General features: G+C 36.1%; 1 protein-coding gene across 1 annotated transcript in view; it reads right to left on the bottom strand.

Moving 5' to 3' along the window:
• Nucleotides 1-21554, bottom strand: part of LOC104521460 (voltage-dependent L-type calcium channel subunit alpha-1D) — a gene marked incomplete at its 5' end in the record, with an annotated part of 189663 nt that overhangs the window by 61565 nt on the left and 106544 nt on the right. Inside the window, 14 exons of the mRNA XM_029083890.1 lie at nt 113-282; nt 772-859; nt 1958-2064; nt 6274-6333; nt 6413-6472; nt 9370-9499; nt 11247-11391; nt 12192-12261; nt 12920-12989; nt 13840-13954; nt 14984-15104; nt 16909-17116; nt 17221-17446; nt 18054-18214. Of these exons, the coding sequence (XP_028939723.1) occupies nt 113-282; nt 772-859; nt 1958-2064; nt 6274-6333; nt 6413-6472; nt 9370-9499; nt 11247-11391; nt 12192-12261; nt 12920-12989; nt 13840-13954; nt 14984-15104; nt 16909-17116; nt 17221-17446; nt 18054-18214 (1731 nt within the window). The remainder of the gene's footprint in view (nt 1-112; nt 283-771; nt 860-1957; nt 2065-6273; nt 6334-6412; nt 6473-9369; nt 9500-11246; nt 11392-12191; nt 12262-12919; nt 12990-13839; nt 13955-14983; nt 15105-16908; nt 17117-17220; nt 17447-18053; nt 18215-21554) is intronic.

The raw sequence follows: 21554 nt of genomic DNA, 5'->3' as shown, positions 1-21554 counted from the left end.
TTCCCTACATATAAAACAAAAAGCAGTGACAAAATGCAGAATATGCAAAATAAACACATTTATACTATGATTTGTTCAGAATGGGACCAACCCAGCTCCAGCAGCAAGTCACCAAGAATTCAACTCAGCTTTGCTTTTCTTGATGCAGTGTAAATTTTGAGCATGTCCACTTACCTTGAACAGCTGCACTCCAATACAAGCAAACATGAACTGCAGCAGAGTTGTAACAATCATGATGTTACCAATAGTTCTAATAGCCACAAAGACACACTGAACAACATGCTGGAAAGAAAGAAAAAAAATAATGGTTTTAATAAAACTTGTTACTTAATATCACAGAATGCACACCATAAAAATCTGTTTTATCACATTCAGATTATTTTTTAAAACTCCTATTTCTGTATTGTCAGTATTATATCTAGTATCATAATTAAAATTGTTTTCTAAATTTGTCTCCAAGCCTGTTAACACAGACCCATCAATATCAACTGACTAATAATTATTAACAATTAAAATATTGCTCTGACATGTTGGTTCACATTAAATATTACGGTCAAATTCTGCTCTCCATGGCATTGGTGTTCCTCCACACATCAACTGCTGTAACTGTGGCCAGAACCTGGCCTAGTATGTTTAAGAATCAGGAACTGATTTGTGTTCTTTCCCTGCAAACTTCTCCAGACAATTTTTCTTGAGTAAGAATTTTTAACCTGCAGCAGGACTGAAGAATCAGGCCAAGAGAATTAGAACTTAAAAAATAAAAATAAACACCTTAAGTCCTTTTGCTCTGTTTATTGCCCTTAGAGGCCTCAAGACTCTTAAAACTCTGAGAATCTTCACAACTGAGATAGCACTTGATCTGAGGAGAAAAAAAAACAAAAAAAACCAATGTTATTCTATTACTAGGAATAATCTTGTAACTTCCTTATATATTAAATTTTTTTAAAGTGTCAAGATACACATACAAGATTTTTTAAAGTACTTCTTTATTGTTCTTTTATTAATATTAGAAAATAGCATCAATCTCATCTATACCCTAAGAATTATTTTGGTTTCTGAAGCAACTTGGAATTAGCAGCTCAGAAGCTTGTCTGACACTGTAATGTAGTTAAGTTTGGTCAGGAGCAAAATAGCCCCCAAAGTATTTTTCAGCATTGACAAGCTCTTTCGAAGACACTGTGTAAGTTCTGTAAATCAATGAATACCTTAATTTCCACCCAGCTGGAGATGAAAAGATCTCAAATGACTCATTCTCTTTAAGCAGTTAGGATTACATTTTGAGGAAATAATAGCAGACAGCCCTTTAAAGAACATATTGTGAAACTGAAAGCTCATGTAATAGGTATTCTAGTACAAGCACGATACAAAGTGGGGAGCAGTTGACTGACACTCAGCCCTTGCTCTTTTCTAAGTCACTAAGGGTTTCACAGATGATTTTAAGTGAGGCACAACTGCTCAGTGAATCAATAAGCACCTTTAGACTCTTCAAGTATGTTTAGCCTGATCCAAATGAAGCAAAAAAAAAAATCTCTTCACTACTACTGACAGCCCTGATTAAGGTACAGCTTCTCTCCCTTTCAAATACTGTCAAGTTACATATTCCAGTAGGTCAAAGCCGAAAGAGGAAGCTCATAGAACTAGATTGCAGATGTGGCAATAGCACAAAAGAGGGTACATAACCCTGCTGAAGCTCCAGGTATTACTTGCTCTAAAATTACTTGCTATACAGAATTCCTTGTTCTCTTGGTAATAGTGGGAAGTGGTAATTTGTTTCCAACCTGTATTGGTAAGGAGCTACAACACTGTCCATATAAAGCACCACCTCATGCCAGGCCCAACCCTGAATAGTGATGCTGCACACCCACACACAATGGGGGAACAAAAGGAGCTGAAACACTGATACCTGTATAAAACCTCAAAGTAAAAAAATCATTGACATTATAAGCATAGTACTTACTGAATACCAAATGATACCAGAGAAACACCCACAACCAGCAAATCCAGCAAATTAAAATAATTCCTGCAGAAGGACCCTTTATGAAGGAATGCTCCAAAAGCTGTCATCTAAAAATAGAATTGTTACACATTTAGTGTGTATTTCAATTTATTCAAATTCACATTTAGGCTGTTTACAAGACACTTGCCTAGACTGGGAATGCATAAAAAATTATCTCACTTTCTAAAAGCAACCGAAATATAAAACAATCCCACTATGTACATTTAATCTTTCATTTAAATCATAAAACTTCTGCTCAAGCAACACCAGCAAATGTGTTGTTTCTGATGTCAACAAATGTTATATTTTGTGTAAGAATTGATTACACTGAGTTGATTGGGCCTTTGTTAGAAAAATTACTACAAGAACCATAAAATTTCCATGTTTACTAAACTCTAAGGTCCACATTCTGACTTCTATCATTCATACTATCTTGAGAATTGCAGGAGCTGAAAATGTACTGCAAAAACCTGAGAGTCAAGTCTGGTACAGAACCAGCACAAAGCTGTCGTAAAGTGGCGTGACACTGCTATTTGCCCTCAGAAGAGGTATGTTAAGATCATGAGTGGGTATCTTGGAATAACCTGGAACAACCCACAGATTGTTTTGTATGTGTGGAACAAGGGTCCCCAGGTCTTGCTTGTCTGTGGGAAATATCAAACATTGCTCTCCCTATTGGACTTTCTCTTCATTTTTTTGCTTTCTATGCCTAGATTAAGATGAAACAAGCACACAGAGGGTATCTTGTGAAGGAACCTGCATGCGTCCTTGGCAGGTTTCATCAGGGGCCAGTGATAGAGACTATTAATTATGGCTGCATGCAGAATCTGGGCAGATGTTCTGAAGTACCACAAAGCTGAGTTTGGCTCCTAAATCTACCCTTACCATAACTGAGAGTAAGTACTAGTTAAAAAAATGCACAGATATTAATCCAGTTAAGCCATTAGAAACACAGAATCTACACTTCAGTGGAATTTTGCATGGGTTCTTCCATAGTTATGGATTAAGACTGAAACTAAACTCAAAATCAAAATAAGGATACCTTTGAAAAATACCTAGTAGTCAGTTCAGACACGTGGATTCTAATTTCTTCAGCCTTAAGGTCCTCTTAAAATATTCGCAGCTATTCATTGTTTTCCACAGGTAAGAAAACTCAATGCCAGTCAGAACATCTGTTATTGACTGTGCACTTTAAACCCATTATTTTCTGTCCTATTCCTCAAGATGAAGTGAAAAGATATTCTTTCCTTTCCTCTTGTATCTTTCAAGACCGTTCCACAATGTAGAACAAAGCTACCGCCAATTGGCATCACAGTCTACTGCAGACCTTTTGCATGAAAAAACATCAGCGTCAGTGAAAGCTATATATCTTCAAAGGAATGCAAACTACAAAAGATGCATTTTTTTAAAGCCCTTCTCTCCTTATTCTTATGTTAAACTTTCTTTTGTCATGATCAAATTACTAAATGTTCCTCAAAACTAGAAGAATAAAAATCCTAAAGCTTCAACCTATGCCACGATATGAGAGATATAACACAGTTATATTTCCCATGAATTCCCAGCTCTTTTCACTTACAGCTGTACGGAGCATGCTTAAACTCACTAAAATCAGTGGGAGTTGAACACCAAAATAACCCTGAATATCAAACCTACATCTAGATATAAATACTCATTTACTCTGTAGTATGTTATCTGTTAGCAGCACACAAAGCTTCACGTAAAGGCTCCCACAATATATTGACCTAAAAATACAGGTGAAGTACGTGTCTCCCCATCTTTTATATAAGCACTACAAATCCCAGCAGAAGCATTTGACTAAAGCTCTCTACAGCAAATCATTCTGTCCTTTGCACAGATCAAGACCAGGCTAGAGTGGATTTGAGGTGGTGACTGCTGTCACACAGCCTTCAGCAGGGCGGATGCAGGACACTCACTGAGCTGAGCAGCTGGGGTATGACCAGTGCTCTTCCCTTGCTCCTGCTTGTAATTCCACACCAGTGGGGACCGGTTTAAATGGCATGGGATTAGCATGGCTGGGGGCATGGTTAAAAGCACAAGGCTCTAACCTGACCTTTGCTCTGATGTTTTCATGTTTACCAGGTACTGCAAACAGGATGGTAAATTGGATTTCAACACCATGTAGGGATTACAGAAGAGAATTCTTAAATGCTTTAAACTGATGTTGCAGCCTTTCTGTTATTCAAATCCTCATTCATATCCTTGACCCCATGTAATGTGGAAAACCTCATGTCTGCAGAGGAGTTGATTAGATAGAGCATAGGGAGACTCTCCACACACTGAGAGTTATTCTGTTTTAATGCTTGGTTTTTTGATATTTACAAGTTTCTTCATTGCAGATGATAATACTGCCTCTGGTTATCTTAATTTCAGCTTCTACTTGTTGCCTGGAAATTAAGGAATGCTATTGTTACTGCAGGTCCAGCCTTGACTCTACTTCTTGCAGAACACACGCAGCTTCTGTATAACTTAAGATACTGTGGAAAGCACAGCACAAAACCCAGCATGGAAGACATAGAGGACTCAAGCCATAAGCAAGCAAAGCCAGTGTCTGAGACATGTTAGTAAAGCAGGCACTGCATACGTACATGTGTCATGTTCTGGCTGTCCCTTACGTTTTTTAATGGTACAATGTATTTTCCTTTATAAATACACGTGAGTGCACCACAGGATAGAGCTTTCTGGAGAAAGTGGAGTCAGGAGCATCAACATTTTTGGCTATGATGGGGCCTCTTATTACTCTGTAATATTTTACAATGCCAGATTTCAGCAGACCAAGCTCTAGACAGCTTCCTACTTCTCTTGGATAACTCCAGTCACTCAGTGTCAGAATCTTTTGCAGCTAGTAGGAATGTTGCTTTTCTTAACACATCCAGTTACGCCTCTTTATGCCATGCTTTATAAATTCCTCTGCCTTCTAGAGAAACACAATTGGAACTGCAGGAGCTACAAAACCAGAGCATGGATAAATTTACTGACTCATACCCACAGAACTGGTGGTAACAGATTTTGTATGGCTTCTCAAATTCAGAGTTGGGAACTAGTTTAATCTAATCCTACAGCTCTTTTCAGTGCTTTGTTCTTTCCTTTAGTTTTGCCTTTCTCTAGCGGGGGGTGGGGGGAAGTAGGGGAATATTTATTTTAGAATGTCACAAATGTTATAAGATTAATCAATTCTATAGCAAGCTCCTCACAGCTGAAAATGAGAAATAAGGGGATAAACATAAGTCTGGGAGAATATCAGCAAGCATAAAAATAGTCTACTACTTACAGTACAGCTTATCTTGTAAACAGCCCAAATATTGCATCAATTAGTATTAATCAAAACGCATTGTGAAGAGTATGCACAGCAATATGAGCAAAAGTTGGGAGAAGAGATTTTGTTAAGCTTAATCCTCAACTGGAAATGCAAAGTTTATGTACAAATTCTTCACGTACCAGAAATTTTTAAGTGTATAGATCAGGGTTACTCAGCCAAAAACTCATGGTGAATATGCACAGCATGAAACTTTTATGAATCACGTGTAAATCTCTGAAAAAATATTTCACAAATTCCCATCAAAAAATTTTGGTTTTGTTCAGCATTTTCCAAACATAATCCTCAGTTATATGGCTTCTTTGCCGGAGTAAGCCTCATACATCTATATCTGAGTAACCCCAATGGATATTCTTAAGAATCAGTACACAAACTATACATTAAAATGCCAATTTTTGACTCATGCATGGGTAATACATTTAAGCAAGCATATTTATGCCTTTCTGTGCATTTAAATGTATGCCCAAGATAAATGCGGAGTATCTTAGTATATAGATAAGTGCAAGATATCTTGCAAGTCCTATTGCAAGAAAATAGTTATCTACTATTTTAGCTCTGTGAATATAGTTCAGCAAAAGAAATGAGAAATTACATGCTCCCTCCTTAAAAGACTGATTATCTCTTTTGGAAATGCCAGAGCAAGGAGGAGGAAAAGCTCATGCGCAGTGAATTATTTTTCCCTTTTCTAACAACTGTAAAAAGGGTAAAAAATGAATTACTAAGTTGATGTAATGATAAAAAAATCAGCTTCCTCATGCACCCAATGGTAAAAAATAACCAATCAAAACTACAAGGAACTGTCAAATAAAAAAATCCTCTGGTTTAAAAAAAGTTGAGCTTTGATCGCTTAGAGAAAAGGCGAAGAACACTTCAAGTGCCTTTTCTTGGCAGGTGACACACAAGGAAAATCCTTTTAAACAAACTTCCTTTAAAAACCTGTTACCTTCAAAATGATCTCAAATGTAAACATACTAGTGAAGACATAATCTGCATACCCTAGGATCTGGAAGGTAAACAAAAAGTTACAAACATTATTGCTAAAGCTGCTTTTGAGCTAACAAGGATCAATAACAATGCATTACCTTTAAGAGGATTTCAACAGTAAAGATGGCTGTGAAAGCATAGTCAAAGTAACCAAGTATCTGCAAGGTATAATATGTGCCACAGTAAGAAATCAATCTAATAATTTGTTACAATTCAGACCACATGCACAACACCACCTGAATTAATCTAAGCAGATGGGGAATTCAGCCAAAGTAGTTTAAAGTTTAAGCTATTGTCCAACCATTTTTTACTTAAAAAATTATCAGATGCCACTGTGCTTAGTATTAATTTCACCCCTAAAGAGTTACCAGGACCCAATAAGCAACACTTTCTTTCATTTCAGACCTTCCTCTATCAGCTTTCACAGGTACTTTCTTCAGCCTTTAGCAGAGATATAGAATCAATACTTATTAATAACAAGTTGTTTGTTTGTGATTTTTCTTTACCAAAGTATTGCATTAAAAAAGAAAACTTCAGTGGATGCTTCTAGATTGCACATCATTCTGTATTTTAGTCCATATCAGTTAAATACAAAATAACTAAATAACTCAATCAGCACTACAACTCCTTTTTTCTTGAACTTGGAAGATACAGCAGTGATTTATTTGTAGGAAATTTAAAAGAACCCACAACAGTAGCACAGTGAAATGCAAACTTCTAAGAAGATTGTGAATGTGATATTAACATCACTGCTATCAAAGGGAACACTGCCATATATTTGAGGACAACCAAGATTTCACCTTTTCAAGGTGGCCATCTAATTTAGTGATCGACATGCATTGCAGAAGGGTACTAGTTTAGTTTCAAGGATCCAGCAATCCAACTAGCAAACAGTTGTGCACAGAAACATGTGGTTCAGCAACTAATTGCAAGGAGAAATAAAATAGAAAGACAACACACAAAGTATTCCTATTAGATCACATAAAAGGAATTTTTTTTTCCCCTCATGTTCAGTCGAAGATCACATCCTTCTGTTCCTTGCTGTGCATAAAAAAACAGGCAAATATTAAAGCATTAAAGCATTCAACAAAGATTAATCAGAAATGAATTAATTCTAGAGTTAAAAGAAAATATCTGAAAGCATTCCAGTTTGTAAACTTTCATTCCTTTGCTGAGCTGCCTGGTTGAAGGAACATGATCATTCAAGGTAGTAACAAGAGAAGTATGCAGGTCTGGTGCATTGTGAATATTTACAACAAGAGGGCAATGCCTTCTTGAAATCATCTGCCTGGTTGAAGGAACATGATCATTCAAGGCAGTAACAAGAGAAGTATGCAGGTCTCGTGCATTTGTGAATATTTACAAGAGGGCAATGCCTTCTTGAAATCACTCACACATTCTACCTGTCTGTGTCCCAAACAGGAATAATCCTTTCAGTTACCACCACTCTCAAGTTGCATTTTCCTAGTACTCCTCTAGTTACAAAAACAATTATCAATCCTTGAAGCCATTTCTACAATAACAATTTCAGTACTCCCCACCAGCTCTCTTTTTCTTATCTATTAGTGTGATTTTTTCATTAGATTGCACTTGTCCAGTTTTATAGATATGGGAAGCAAACAGCTCTACTGAATAGCACATGAAGAGTGTCTTTGTTCTTTGACCTTTTTTTATCTTTGAAGAAAGTTTTAGCCTTTTGTTTTTACTAATTTTACTGAAAAAATGTTTGGAGAACATCAACCACCAGAAGAGGACTTTCAGAGGCTGCATCTACACTAGCAAGAACTAGAAGGATACAACCTCTACTGACCTAGTAGGCCCATCTTTCCTATAAGAGTTGGAAGAGTTTCTCTTAACTCCTTGGCAATCTCTACTGATCAATTTATATATAAGACAGAAGAATCCTGGAAATCCTGCCAAAGTATCCCCAAAGTCCTTGCAGACTACTACCAAGCTGCATCACCTCATTTATTCCATACCTAAAGCATGCACAACTCACAATAACACGAGAGGCTTGCTTCACCACTAATACAAGTGCAGCAAGTGTTAAGACAAACATTAGTGTTCATGAGAGTGGATTTTTTTTTTCTCTCTATCTAATGATTGTGCATTTGACTAACAGGAAAGTCTTCCACTATATAAAGAACTTAAAATGATGGATTCAGGAATTTGTTTTAGGAGAACACAGAAGTTTACTCACCACATAAACTACACTTCTACTGAATAATAGAGACATTTCTTAAATTAATATTCTTACAAATATTTTCTTTCTACAAGTATATCTAAAAAAGGATGCAGAAACATTTCCAAATTTTTGAGTTTGTATATAGGCTGAAATGGCATTTGACTCTGAATCAAAGCAAGAGCGGGGCATGTTCTGATTCTTCTCTTACATGTGAGTTCAGAAAAAAAGTGAAACTTGTTTAGTTTCTGATTTGGCTAATCAGGAATCCCAGGATCTTTGGGTCGGGTCCTATGTGGTAGTACCTCACTAGTGTGGCCACACTAACTTCTTTGAAAGAAGAGGTAATATCCTTACAAATCCATACACTCACTAGAAGGGTGATACTCTGAGTTAGCCAAGACCATAGAGAGTCAATGAAGAAGAGAAGACAGTTCAGAGTTTATTCCCAACATGTTATAAACAGTGATAATTTTAACTGGCATTTTTAAATCAGTGTCAAACACTGAGAAGCACTAAAAGTGATTCAGGAAACGGATATTAGGTACACCAGTACCTAATAAAATTCTGAAAAAATACAAGAATTATAAAGATTGTGCTCAGCTTGAGTATATTTTATTATGAAATATTTATAGTCAACAAAAGAAAAATACTATATACATAATAAATGGCTCTAATACCTATGCAGTTCCATCAATAAAGTTACTTGTCTTTAGATTTATGTTTTTTAAAGCAAAAAAAAATTAAAAGTATGACTCAAAAAAGGAAAAGGAAAGCTTCTGAACTTGAAAATTAAAAACCAGGCACTAGTCCCAAAGGACTGTTATCCTGTGAGGATATAGTTATCTTCAGATAGAAAAACAAAGGGCTTACATTATTTCGAAAAGAGTGGCTGCGAATTGGATCTTCTGCTGCTAGGGAAACACTGCTCAGCATGATGAAGACAAGGATGAGATTGGTAAAGATGTGGTGATTGATGAGTCTGTGGCATCCCACTCGAATTCTGAAGAAGAGATACAAAAATATACCATGTGTGCAAATAGAATTCAGCAGATGGCTAATATACAACATGTTTTCTATTACTCTGCCAACAGTGACAGAACAGAGCAACCATCAGCAGCTAAAAGCAGCATGAATGCTGAAGCTATTGCTCTGATTTCTAAAAATGTAAATAAATTCAAAATCCAATCCACGTGTAGTGAAGATGCACTTATCAAAGGAATCCAAGAGAGGATTCCCAAGCTCGTATTGGTTTTCAATGGCTTACAAATGCCACTACAAGTTCCAGTGTTTGTACCACTGTGTGGGTACAGAGGCCAACATCAAAAGTACCAGAGCTAGATAATAAGTAATTTCAGATAACCAGTTTGATTTGATTCTTATTAAAGATGTCAAAAATACGCATCTGGTGAGATGTGGCTTAGGCTGCAGATGTCATTGTGCTCCTTAGAGACTCAACCCAAATCAAAATCCCCTGTGAAGATTTTCTTATAGAATTATAGGACAAGTGAGTGTTAAAGATTACAGAGCTGCTAAATTTCAGCCACATACCATGAAGTGGAACTGTACATATGCTTAGAGTCACTGAGCCAAGGTTATTACAAATGCTATTGAGTACCTTAATGGATTAGGTCCAGGATTAAACTGGGAAAAAGGCAGGACTGGGTTCCTAACTGACTAACACTGAAGTTGTCTAAATTCTGCTGAAGAATCAGAAGGTTCTTGGGGAAAATTTGTTCTGTTATTAAGTAGATTACTTGAGTATAGTGTATCTTAGTTAAGCAAGATGACCATTTTGGCCTAGGAATATGTAGCATTAGTTGAGACCAAAAGCAATTTGACATATTCAACAAATCTAATGTTTTTCCATTCAGCATATTTGTTCTTAAAATTACTAGTTTAAATAGGTCTCTTTCCAGTTTGCTTGAAAATTCTGAAGAGTTTAGACAACCCGTGCAACAAATAAGATACAAGCCCAAAACACTGTATCTTGATCATCACACCACCTTATAAATTTAATTGTGATGACCTCTACCACTGAGAAGACAACATTCTCCCATGGCAAACAACTCTTAAGCTCCCTTCTAAGACTGCTCATGAAATTGCTATGTAAGTGTAACAGTTATGTTCAGTCTGCAGGAACTGATTTTAGTTCATTTGTTCACTTCCATCCAACAATCAGTAATGACTTTACTGACTGTTGAAGTTTTCTTTCATTCATAAGTGTAGAACTTCAAATGCCCTGTAGTTAGACTGAGCGGTGAAAGATTCCAATTCCCCCCAAACTCCAAATATTGTTGTTCTTCATTTTTTAAATAATTCGTCTATCTTCAGTGTTTGCTTGAATCTGCAAAAATGCTCAATATATACATCATTTATCTTTCTTTTCCCTTTTTCTCTCTCTCTTTTTTTGTTCCTTGAGGTCCCTTCTAACCTGGTATTCTACGATTAATTTTCTCTTCTCCTTCCTCACCCATATTGCTCCAAAGGTTACAAGGAATCCTATCTCATGTAGAAGATGCTCAGATCTTAGGTCACAGCTACTATTATCTTCAACAGTGGGAAGCAAATTATTATATTTATCAAATTATTTTAATTTACCAAATAATTCAGAAAATTTTAGGAGAGAAGCCAATCTCTCTACTGTTGAAGGCACTGGTGTTCTGTTTCAAATCTCACTGGAAGGAGCCCTGTTCCTTCACTGCTAAACCTTGACAGACTAAACCGGTATTTTTCAAAACTATATTTACGGATTGGTGCTGCTGAAAATGAAGAAGGCACTCCCTTCAGGGATCGGTGTTATCTTCTCCTTCATACTTAGTTCTGATATTCTACGGGGACGTGGGCCTGCTGGTACCTCTGGTTCATCCTCCTCATCTTCTTCATCTTCACCTACTTTAAATTAAACACTGTTTTTACTATAAAAGACATAGAGGTTTTGTTCGTAATGATATAAAAGCATATATTAAAGCATATATTAAAATATATGGCTTATAGGAAATATATACTCATAGCATGGCTTTAAAAATCTATGAATCAATATATAAACATCCATATAGTTGTCATGAGCTTATATACATGTTTACTTGCATATATCGGCATATGCATAAGTGCCCTGAGTGACCTAATAGGCTTTACTGCCCCTGACCAGCCTCATCTGGGGACTCTACTCACATCCCCTGCACAAGGGCTCTGGAGCCCCACTTAAGCTCAGTCCCTGACTGCCAGTTCATGGCTGAGCTGTGTTGTATGGGTGGTGAGCTCTGTGCACTGGTTGAGCACTGAGTGCTCAAAAGGTAGGGCAGATTTCTGTAACAGGTATTCAGACAATCAGACAGAACTGATTTTTAGGTCAGTATATTCACTGGACTGCAAGAAGCTAAGACAAAATGGACCAGCAGCTCTGGAATGTCTTTTTTTTTGCCAAACATTTCAGAAAAGTTTAGAATTTCCTCACATCCAGATAGTACCACAGCAGTCTTCAGGCTCACTGTATTAACTGTCATATGCTGTTTGTACTGTCAAGGAAGCTGCAGGAAAAGATAATACTTAGCAGCTTACAGGCCCATTTATCCACTGATAACAGAGCACAACTTCATCAACTTCAAAGGAACTGATTCAGTGTTCAGCAACAGCAAGTTTAGGATATTTTAGCAAACTGAAATGTGTTTGTGTTCTCGCTCATATTCACATACCTGGTACATCACAGGGTGGATAGGGATCTTTATCCTCATCCTCTCCTTCTCCATATTCAGTAATTGTCACCTACAGCAATGAAAGGGATGCACAAGAAGAAAAATAAATTTAAATATAGCTTGGAGTATAAAGTTCAACACAAAGAAAACCAAATAAGCCTCTGAATTTAGGGAACTGATCCCTATGCTGAGTCTGAGCTTTCTGAAACAGGGTAACTCAGAACAGAGTTCTGAGGAGAGAAGAAGAACAGAGGAGAGCTGACAGTTTAATGCATATTTTCAAAATACGATTTTTCTATGGTATCCACATTCTTCTGGCTGTCTAGATCACAATGACAATATAACCAACAGGCTTTGTTAAAAAATACCAAGAATGTTTGAACGTTCATTCGACTAAGAGTTTATCATTCCCTAATCTCTTACATTTGATTTATCAGGCAAAATAACTACAAGGATCCTAAAATAATGTAAGTTTTTTCTAACATTAACTATTTCATGCTCCAAGAGCTTCCCTTCTCAGGATATCCTGAAACCAAAAGGATTTTCTGGATTAAGAGATTCTATGAGGATGCAAAGCATCAGAACCAAGTTTCCTTTGCCCGGAAACAAATGTAGGGATGATGGGTTCATAAAAACAACTGTACAATGCACAGTAGTCTTGAAAAGTACTCCCTAGCAAAACTAGTAAAACTGCTTCTTACAAAAGACACAATTTTTAGAATAAACACCTTACTATCCTTGGGCTTCTTTTGGTCACCTTCTGACTTCTCACTTTTTTTATTTTCCAGACTCTCTTTTCTACAAAACAATACAATAACAATTACAAAGCATGTCATGTAAACACAGAAGAGTTTAAGTGAACTATACCCATTTTATGAAAAGTTAAGAGAACATACCTAAAACCATATTGTAAAATATTTTAAATTATTTGCACAGCTGCAGATGTCAGAGGAAATCTATTGCATTTGAATGCAATGATCCATTTAAAAGATTATAATTTTGAATATAATTCCAGAAGCTAATCCCTAAAAAATTCAATGCATGATCATTACTCCTTTCTAGAGGGATAAACTGTGCCCTCAGACTCATAAAAACAACTTGCACTGACTTCAATAGGTCTGCCCTGATTTCAAAGGAAGGTTTTCTTCTTGTCTATATAAGGCTTAGAGAGAACTGATTCCACAGGGATTTGTGCACTGGCAACAACAGATACATTCTTGTTCTAATTGCACAATAAATCCTACTGTTACATGTTTTAAATATTAGTTGGCATATCATTATGTCTTTAATTCACCCCATTTTCCCAATTACTTCCCAAATTTGATTTAAAATCATACTAGTTGAGTCTTCTTTTAAGGTCTAGGTAAACTCTTTCATTTTTTTTTCCTGAGTCAAATAAATTCCATTCCAGTCCTCTCTTGGAAACTGCCCAAGCACGGTGTCCTTGTAGTTATCAACATTGTTCTCACAACAATCCTCACTGAAACCAAAACACGGTGCTTTCTAGCTACTAAGAAGAAAATTAACCCGATCCTAGCAAAAACCAGTACAATGGTAAAGACATTTATTTAAATAAAATCCTTATGAAAGAATTCAGTACCTTCCTTCTTCCCTCTTCTGCTTAATCAATATGCCCATGCTATTTTACCTCGCATTCTTTTTCCTTTCCTTTTCTTCAGCTTCTTCTTTCTGAGCTGTATTTAGACTTTCAGCATCTGCCAAGTTATCCACAGCAATGGCCAAGAAGACATTTAGCAAGATATCTATTTCAAATAATTTTAAGGACACTATGCCTTACTGTACTTGTTTGGTTTATGATCAGCATAAACACCGACAATATGAGAGACATAAAAATGCCTGTTCCCAACCTACAGCGTAGAGATTTGTGATGCTATAGTGCAGTGCAAATAACACTCATTTCATGCATTAGATTAATACCGGGTGTAAAATTAGCATAGATCCATTAGGGTCACTGATTTTAAAATAGCAGAATACTTCTTATTATTAAAATAATAAGTTTGAATCTCACTTTTTTTTTTAAATAAGTGAGATTCAAACTTGTGCTAGCCTGAGCAAGTTTCAAAAATTAAACATTGCCTATTAAAAGTGAAGATTGTTCAGGTATTTTGAAAAATTAATTTTTATAATCCACTATCTTCTGTGTCTACAACAATCTATATCAAATTCTGTACTTTAGTCCATATCAGTTAAATACAAATACTGATACAAGTACCTTATACTACTGAAAATAAAATGGTTTTGCCCTTTTATCATCTCCTAACCTTTTAAGAACTTCTGAGAATGATGCTAGATTCTATCGCTACATGGAGCCAAGGAAGTATTTCCAGTACACTGAAGACAGGGAAGGGGAATGCTTTGGCAGACTTAATCCTAACTGACTCAACATTCCTCCATGCAGATTTCTCTCATCTGGTCCCTGCACTATACAGTGGATCACTGGCTTCACTGTCAGCGTGTGTCAGAAATAACAGGGATATATCAGGTAACAAACGGCTGAATGGAAAATGACTGCCATAGAGATCAGACTACATCCATGTATTTTCAGAGGGAAAGATGTCAAATAGAGACAAGCAGGCTGGTTTCTGCCATTGTAGTGGCTGGAGATGGACTTGGAGATCACTGGAATCTCATTCATTAGGGAACAGGTGTACAAAGAAAAGTCTATTTAAAGGACTTAGCACATCGCAATTTACTCCCTCCTAGAGAAATTTTGCATATGTCCTTGGCAAACAGCCCTGTTTGGAGATGTTTCCACTGAGTGCAAAGGATACAGTTACCACAGATGAAGAGGATAATGAAATATATACAGACTACCATGCCTGATGATGATGGGCCACCATATGCCATTATGCCATCATACATAACAGCATTCCAGTCTTCACCTGTTAGAATCTAAGAAGCAGATATATTATTAGTAACTCAACATCAAAAAGAGCAAAAGAGGAATATGTTTCCTCTACCCACAACACACAGTAAGGTTAACCTTCCGTATACATAAAGCAATATGATAATCTTTGCATGCATTATTTTAAAATTTCCATTTAATTAAGCATCTCCTGAAAGCTTGGATTTAACTCTACCAGCTTTTATTTTATGCTACACATTTACATCACTGAAATTCAAAGGCAAAAATAATAAAAATAGAAGCCTATCATTTTATTGATTTTGGCATGCAAAAGTAATAACCCTGATTTTCAAAATCCAGTTAGCATATGTTTGAAGGTTCTCTTTTTTTTTTTTTTGAAGTAATGGCCACAAATCTTTTCTAGTGTATGTCATTTGCTAGTCCTGCATATTGGTCTCCCCAGTTTCAGATTTAACAGGTACTGGCTGCCTTATCATAAATTATATAACACAGGTACCGCACACATACACTACTGCTATAGCTTTTGAAATGGTAACTATCTTAAACTGAATGGAGCTCAATGCTGTGGGAGAATTACATTGGCTATTGTTTCACATAATTTCAATGAAGTCTAAAAGAATTTTACAAAAATCTATTGACTAGTTAAAAGGATAGTTTACAACAGGGCGACTCCACTTTTTCTGTACTACAACAAAAATTCTGAGTACTACAATTTATCAGGGCATTTTATGTATTTCTAACTGATTTTAAAAATTATCAGTTCTATCCTGAGAAAACATGACTCTCCTTCCAAATAGTTAAGTGGTTGTCCAAGAAAATTATATGCATGTCAATTTCTGAAATTAATTTTTGGAGAGCTAAGCTTATCAAGCAGATTTTCAAAGTTGTTGAGCACCCAGCAGGAAGGAAGGAAGACTCATTACTTTAAAAATGAGGCAGCCTAAAATCTGAATGAAATCCAGTTCAGCTAAATTTGAAAGTACAGACCTAATTCTTTAAAGGGGCAATGTCAGGTCAAATGCGGACACTTTTAAAGGAAATTTCTCATTAAGATTCCCTTACGACAAAATTACATGGAAAGATTTTTTTGCTTGCTCTGGGCAGCCACCAGATGAAACTTCTACCAAAGAGACAGGAAGTTTACACAAAGGTGAGTCTTGCAGGATCAGTTTTAAACACTCACCTACAATGTCTGAAACCAAACGCTGTGGTAATGCGCAAAGCTGAACGTGAAAATGGTTATAAAGATGAAACCAATTAGCCTAATTCCAGTATCCATATTGGGGAAAAAAAAAAAATCATACAATAGTGAAAAGTAAACTGTAAGTATGGCCCTATCTTTTCACGAGTAACAGACAAGTGGCTTTAAAATTTTGATAAACCTGACAGTGTCTCTTTAAATAAATTCATACTTATTTTTTCATTATAGTACGTGACACGACCCATATGCAAATATGCACTCTTACAATGCTTCTTATTTTTTACTGCTTGGGAATTGCTGAACTTTTATATAGCTAATGGTGATAAAGAAAACAATTTGATTAAAATAAACATACTACCTCTTTTTCTAGTCATGTATTTGATGGACAAAGGAGATTTCATTTTGTGAAGTAATATGACGGCTACGTTGCATAGATAGATCAAATAAGACATGAAACAAATAGTACAAATGGTGCAGAGTTACCAGATACTGAATTGAATGAGCAGAACGCTACTAAAAGTAAGCTGAATAAATAGTGAATGAATATATTTTCAGGCAACATGTTCACTTAAAACAGTTTCGTTGATCATCAAAGATAAAATGTTTCATACAGGATGATAGAAAGTTACCTGGAATACAGTTAAAAGAGCTTGTGGAAAATTATCGAAGGTGCTCCGTTTTGTTTGAGTTTCATCAAAATTAAATTTGCCTCCAAACAGCTGCATTCCAAGCAACGAGAAGATTATGATGAAGAGGAAAAGCAGAAGCAACAGTGAAGCAATGGACTTCATTGAGTTTAACAAGGATGCTACCAAGTTGCTCAGGGATGCCCAGTGCCTATAAATTAAAAATTTTATTAAAATAAAATAAAAAAATATTACAAAAGAATTGCTGATCGCCCTTCAGCTATCCCTAAAGTTAGCAGTATTAGTTAATCTTACCTTGTTACTTTAAAAATACGCAGGAGACGAACACAGCGAAACACTGAAATTCCAAGGGGTGACATAATTTCCAACTCCACCAAAATGGTTTCAACAATGCCACCACAAACAACGAAGCAATCAAAGCGGTTAAAAAGAGAAACAAAATAAGCCTGTAGGCCCAAGCTGTACATCTTTACTAACATTTCACAGGTGAATAAAGCCAGAAGAACTTTATTTGCGATATCTGAAACAAAATATTAAAAAAAAAAAAAAAAAGAAAAAAAACAAGAAAAATACATTCCTGAATTGTGTCATAGATTTCAATTTTAACATAGTAATACTATACACACTATATTAGCTCGCAGCTTTTTGCTTAAGAAGGAAGGACTGGTTTTTTTTATGTTAGACTGTATTTGATGCCTAACTGGCCAAAGTTACACAAGGACATAAAGATCCCTGCCACCTATAAACCATTCATCTTTCCAATCCATTGTGCAGTTCACGGCTGCTCAGCTCACAGCTTGAGTCCACACTGCAACTTAAGCAACACAGCCCACAGCATGTTCTGCTGTGCCAGTTACTATTTCCTTCCTCATCTTTCAAGCATGGTTTAACAATAAAAGTACAGGTATTTACAGTTTAGTACTGTCAGGTTTTTGCTGGTATGCCATTAAGCCATGTTACAGTTGTGGAAATCAAATACATACAGTCATTTCTTGTATTTCCCTTTGGCTGGGCTGAATATGCTTCAGGACAGCAAACAACAACAAAATGGCAAAGTACAAAAGTAGTCACTGATAAAATGCAACTAACCATCGTTAAAAACCAGGACAAATAATTTTTGAGTGTACCTTGGATTTGGGTCAGCCAGTCAGGTTGATTATAATGTTCCGATGAGATAGTTAACGTGTTCAGAAAGACCAAGACAATAACAAGCCAATAAAATGTGACAGATTTTACTGCAGCTCTACATTTTCTTCGATTAAATCGATTCCAGCGACGCCAGCGTCGACTGAAAGTTCAAATAAAAACAAACTTATTATTATACAGAAAACACATATGAACTTAATGAGGGTTTCTTCTGTGTAGAAAACATAGTGAAAGTATGTATGTGTGAGCAGGTGTATTTTCATAAATAATGTGCACAATATTTCAGATAGTTGTGTAAATTACCAGTCACAGATTAGGGAGTGCCAATTTGTTATTCTTTTTTTAGATTTCATTATAGATTTTTAAATGTAAGCCACAATTTTTGCCTGTGATGATTAAGTTAAGCTACACTTAACATTTCATCAAGTAACAAGATATATCTGTCTTCCCATGCCCCATACACCTAATAGCAGTAAAAAAACAAACAAAAAAATTAAAGCAATTTAGAATTCAAATTACATTTAATCCAGAAATGCAGGCTTTGAGTTAAACCACAGGCACAATTCTGGCAAGACTAAACAAGACAGGAATGTCAAGGTCAACTTTTAGAAATCCACCCTATAATGTTAGAAATCTCAGTAAGCAACTCCTAGAGATTTCTATCAACGTGCCTTGAAATTGCTTCAGTGAGCAAATATTTATGAAATTAATGAGTGACAATTAAGGACAAGTAAACAGGCCCTATCTAGATATGAACTGTATTCACCAGTGAAGGGCATTAGCTTAGCTTTGGACTCATAAAACTAGATTTAATTTCTCTGTTTCACTTCTGGGAATTTTAACAAATCAATTAGTCTCTCTGGATTGCATTTCCATTTATGAACAGGAAGAAAAAACACTGCTGGTCACAGGAAGAGAAAGATTAGGAAACACTTGGTACTACCTAAAATGGACTCTCATAAAATTCACATACCCAAAATGACAGCCATGGACTCAGATAATAAATTTTAAGAACCAACAACTGCTTCACCCAGAATTCAAGGGAGAGAGCAGGCACAGGCTCCAAGAGAAGTCTGACCTAGCCTTAAAATAGCAAATAACTGAGAAAAGAGTGGATGTATAAGCTGCTTCTTGTACATTTTCACTATCAAGCCAGTTTAGCATAAATATAAAGGGGTTGTCTGCTCTCCTTGTTCTGCCCTCTCCTTTCCCTTTTGCCAAAACTAGCCCTAATGAAGTAAGCTAGACCTGAGAACTGACTGGTGGAAACCAGTCTCTCTTTCTGGGTTGATTTTAACTGGTCAGTTGTCTGATCCAGTTCCTTGCATTGCCACATCACAGAAAGAGCAGGAAGAATGAGTGGCTGAGACAGTGGAAGGGCACTGCAGCCCTCTTGGCAGTACCAAAACATGGAACTATAGCTTTTAAAAATGTTACAAATAACAAGGTGAATTTCTTAATACTTTTAGTGTCTGAATTAGAAAATATTGTATTTAGTATGTAAAAAATCAGGAATGCTTTAAATCTGCCTCAGAAAACAGAACCAAATAACTGAGCTTGTCACTGCATTCACACATTAACTCAGTTTTTCTTATGCACCTTAAATTTGTACTTGCAGTAAGGGAAATTAATACTGGTCTCATATGAGTAGAAAGATGTTTCAGTGTTCTATGTCTTTGCAGTGTTCTAACCATATAAAGGAAAAATATCCTGTCCTGACCTAAATCAACATGGTATTCAAGAACATTCTTATCTTGGCAGTCCCCTGCTTAACAGCACAATGTCCATGGCCATCATCAGGATGGTTCACTCCCTGGGTAGGTAAAACAGCCTTTTTTTACACTTACAGAACATCCTATCATTGAAGTCAATGAGACAAGAACAGTACTGTTTGGATATTTCTACTCATAGGATCCAAAAGCCATCTTAAAGTGTATAACACATAGCTCTTTAAAGCCAAAGGGGCTTTTTTTCCCCAAAAGGACTGTGGAACTAGGGACAAAGCAGCATAGCTAAGTGGTGCACATATGAAAATACTGCCAAAGGGAGTGCAATGGCACTCACACGTAGAATTATATGAATAATTAAGCATATGTAAAAAGCCTACAGAAATAAAGAAAAAAATCAAAAAGGAGAATAGGAATAATTTTCTACCCTCATTAGATTGATATCAGTAAAGAAAAAAAACAGTCAGGAGCAGACTGAAGTAGATGGCTTGTGCCAGGAAAATCTGTGGCTATATAAAATAGGAAAGCAGATTACACTATTTTCACTCAAGAGTTTTGTAATTTTTTAGTAACCACTCCTAGTTTTAACCAAATAGCATAATTTTTTTTCTGGAAGAATTAAAGGTACCTTTTAATTTTGAAGATAAATTCCATTTTCATACATTTGCAATGACACATGTAATAATCATGAAATTATCAAGCATTTTGCACAAAATATAGCAGTTGAATAAATATTAAAATCACAGAGGACACTTAGAGTTGACATAGTTCTCCATGCGAAGGAAAAAACAGTTGTTCTAGTATCAAAACATTTCAAATTCCACTTGGAAAATTATAAATATGCAGCACAGATCGTATTTACCCATATATATCCTAGCAGAATGTGTGGTTAATATATACCTTCACTTAATAAACTGGTAGATAATTGCTCTATCTTGCTAGGACTTAATTCTCTTGACCAAGTACCCATTTGACTCTATAGAAAGATATTTCCAAGGATTAACTTCTATTTTCACTTGTGGTACAGCAGGTAGGCTAGCTTACAACAAAAAGCATTTTCTATTTTGATCCAAAGACAAAGACATTTACAGTCAAAGCCATATCCTTAATAAGCTACGTCCTAATTTACTTTGCCCTGAAACACAGCGTACTGCCATTGCAAAATAACATTCCCAAAGCTGGAGTGAGGATCAAGCCAGAAGAGTGAGAATTAGTCCAAGAATTAGCATTCGGCTTAGAATGTGCTAGGACATCCCTGATAGCTGAACACATAATCTAGGGCTTTGCTGCAGAACCGAGAATTTCTGTATTTTAGGTAAAAAGAGCTTTTTAGAAATTAGTAATTCCAATGAAAAACAGCAAAATTACCTTCTTCTGACATATCAGAAAAAATGGATTTTGCAAATAGGAGATGTTCGTTATCCAGAAGCAATGGGATGAGAATTGTGAGTCTGCAGATCCTTACAGAGAGGGAATAGTAGAAACACTCTCTTCTTAGTGGCACTGTAAAGCCAGAAGCTCTTCAAAGTGCTTTTTCTCTCTGATAACAGATGTTATCAGCTATTTTTAGAGATCTGGGACGTGGTGCAAGCCACATGTGTTTGGAAGACAATGGCACAACTACAATTTTGAGCTCTGTTGCCTCAAAACTACTCCTCACATGGATTCATTAAGTTAGAAGGGATAGGTCTTTCTCAGTGCTTCGAGTAAAGATGTGAAAGTTGAAGGGGGAATTCCCATTACCAAATTCAGTTT

The sequence above is a fragment of the Antrostomus carolinensis genome, unplaced genomic scaffold (genome assembly GCF_000700745.2).
Source record: "Antrostomus carolinensis isolate BGI_N321 unplaced genomic scaffold, ASM70074v2 scaffold5182, whole genome shotgun sequence".
Lineage (NCBI taxonomy): Eukaryota > Metazoa > Chordata > Aves > Caprimulgiformes > Caprimulgidae > Antrostomus > Antrostomus carolinensis.
This window is presented reverse-complemented; position numbering and strand designations above follow the sequence as displayed.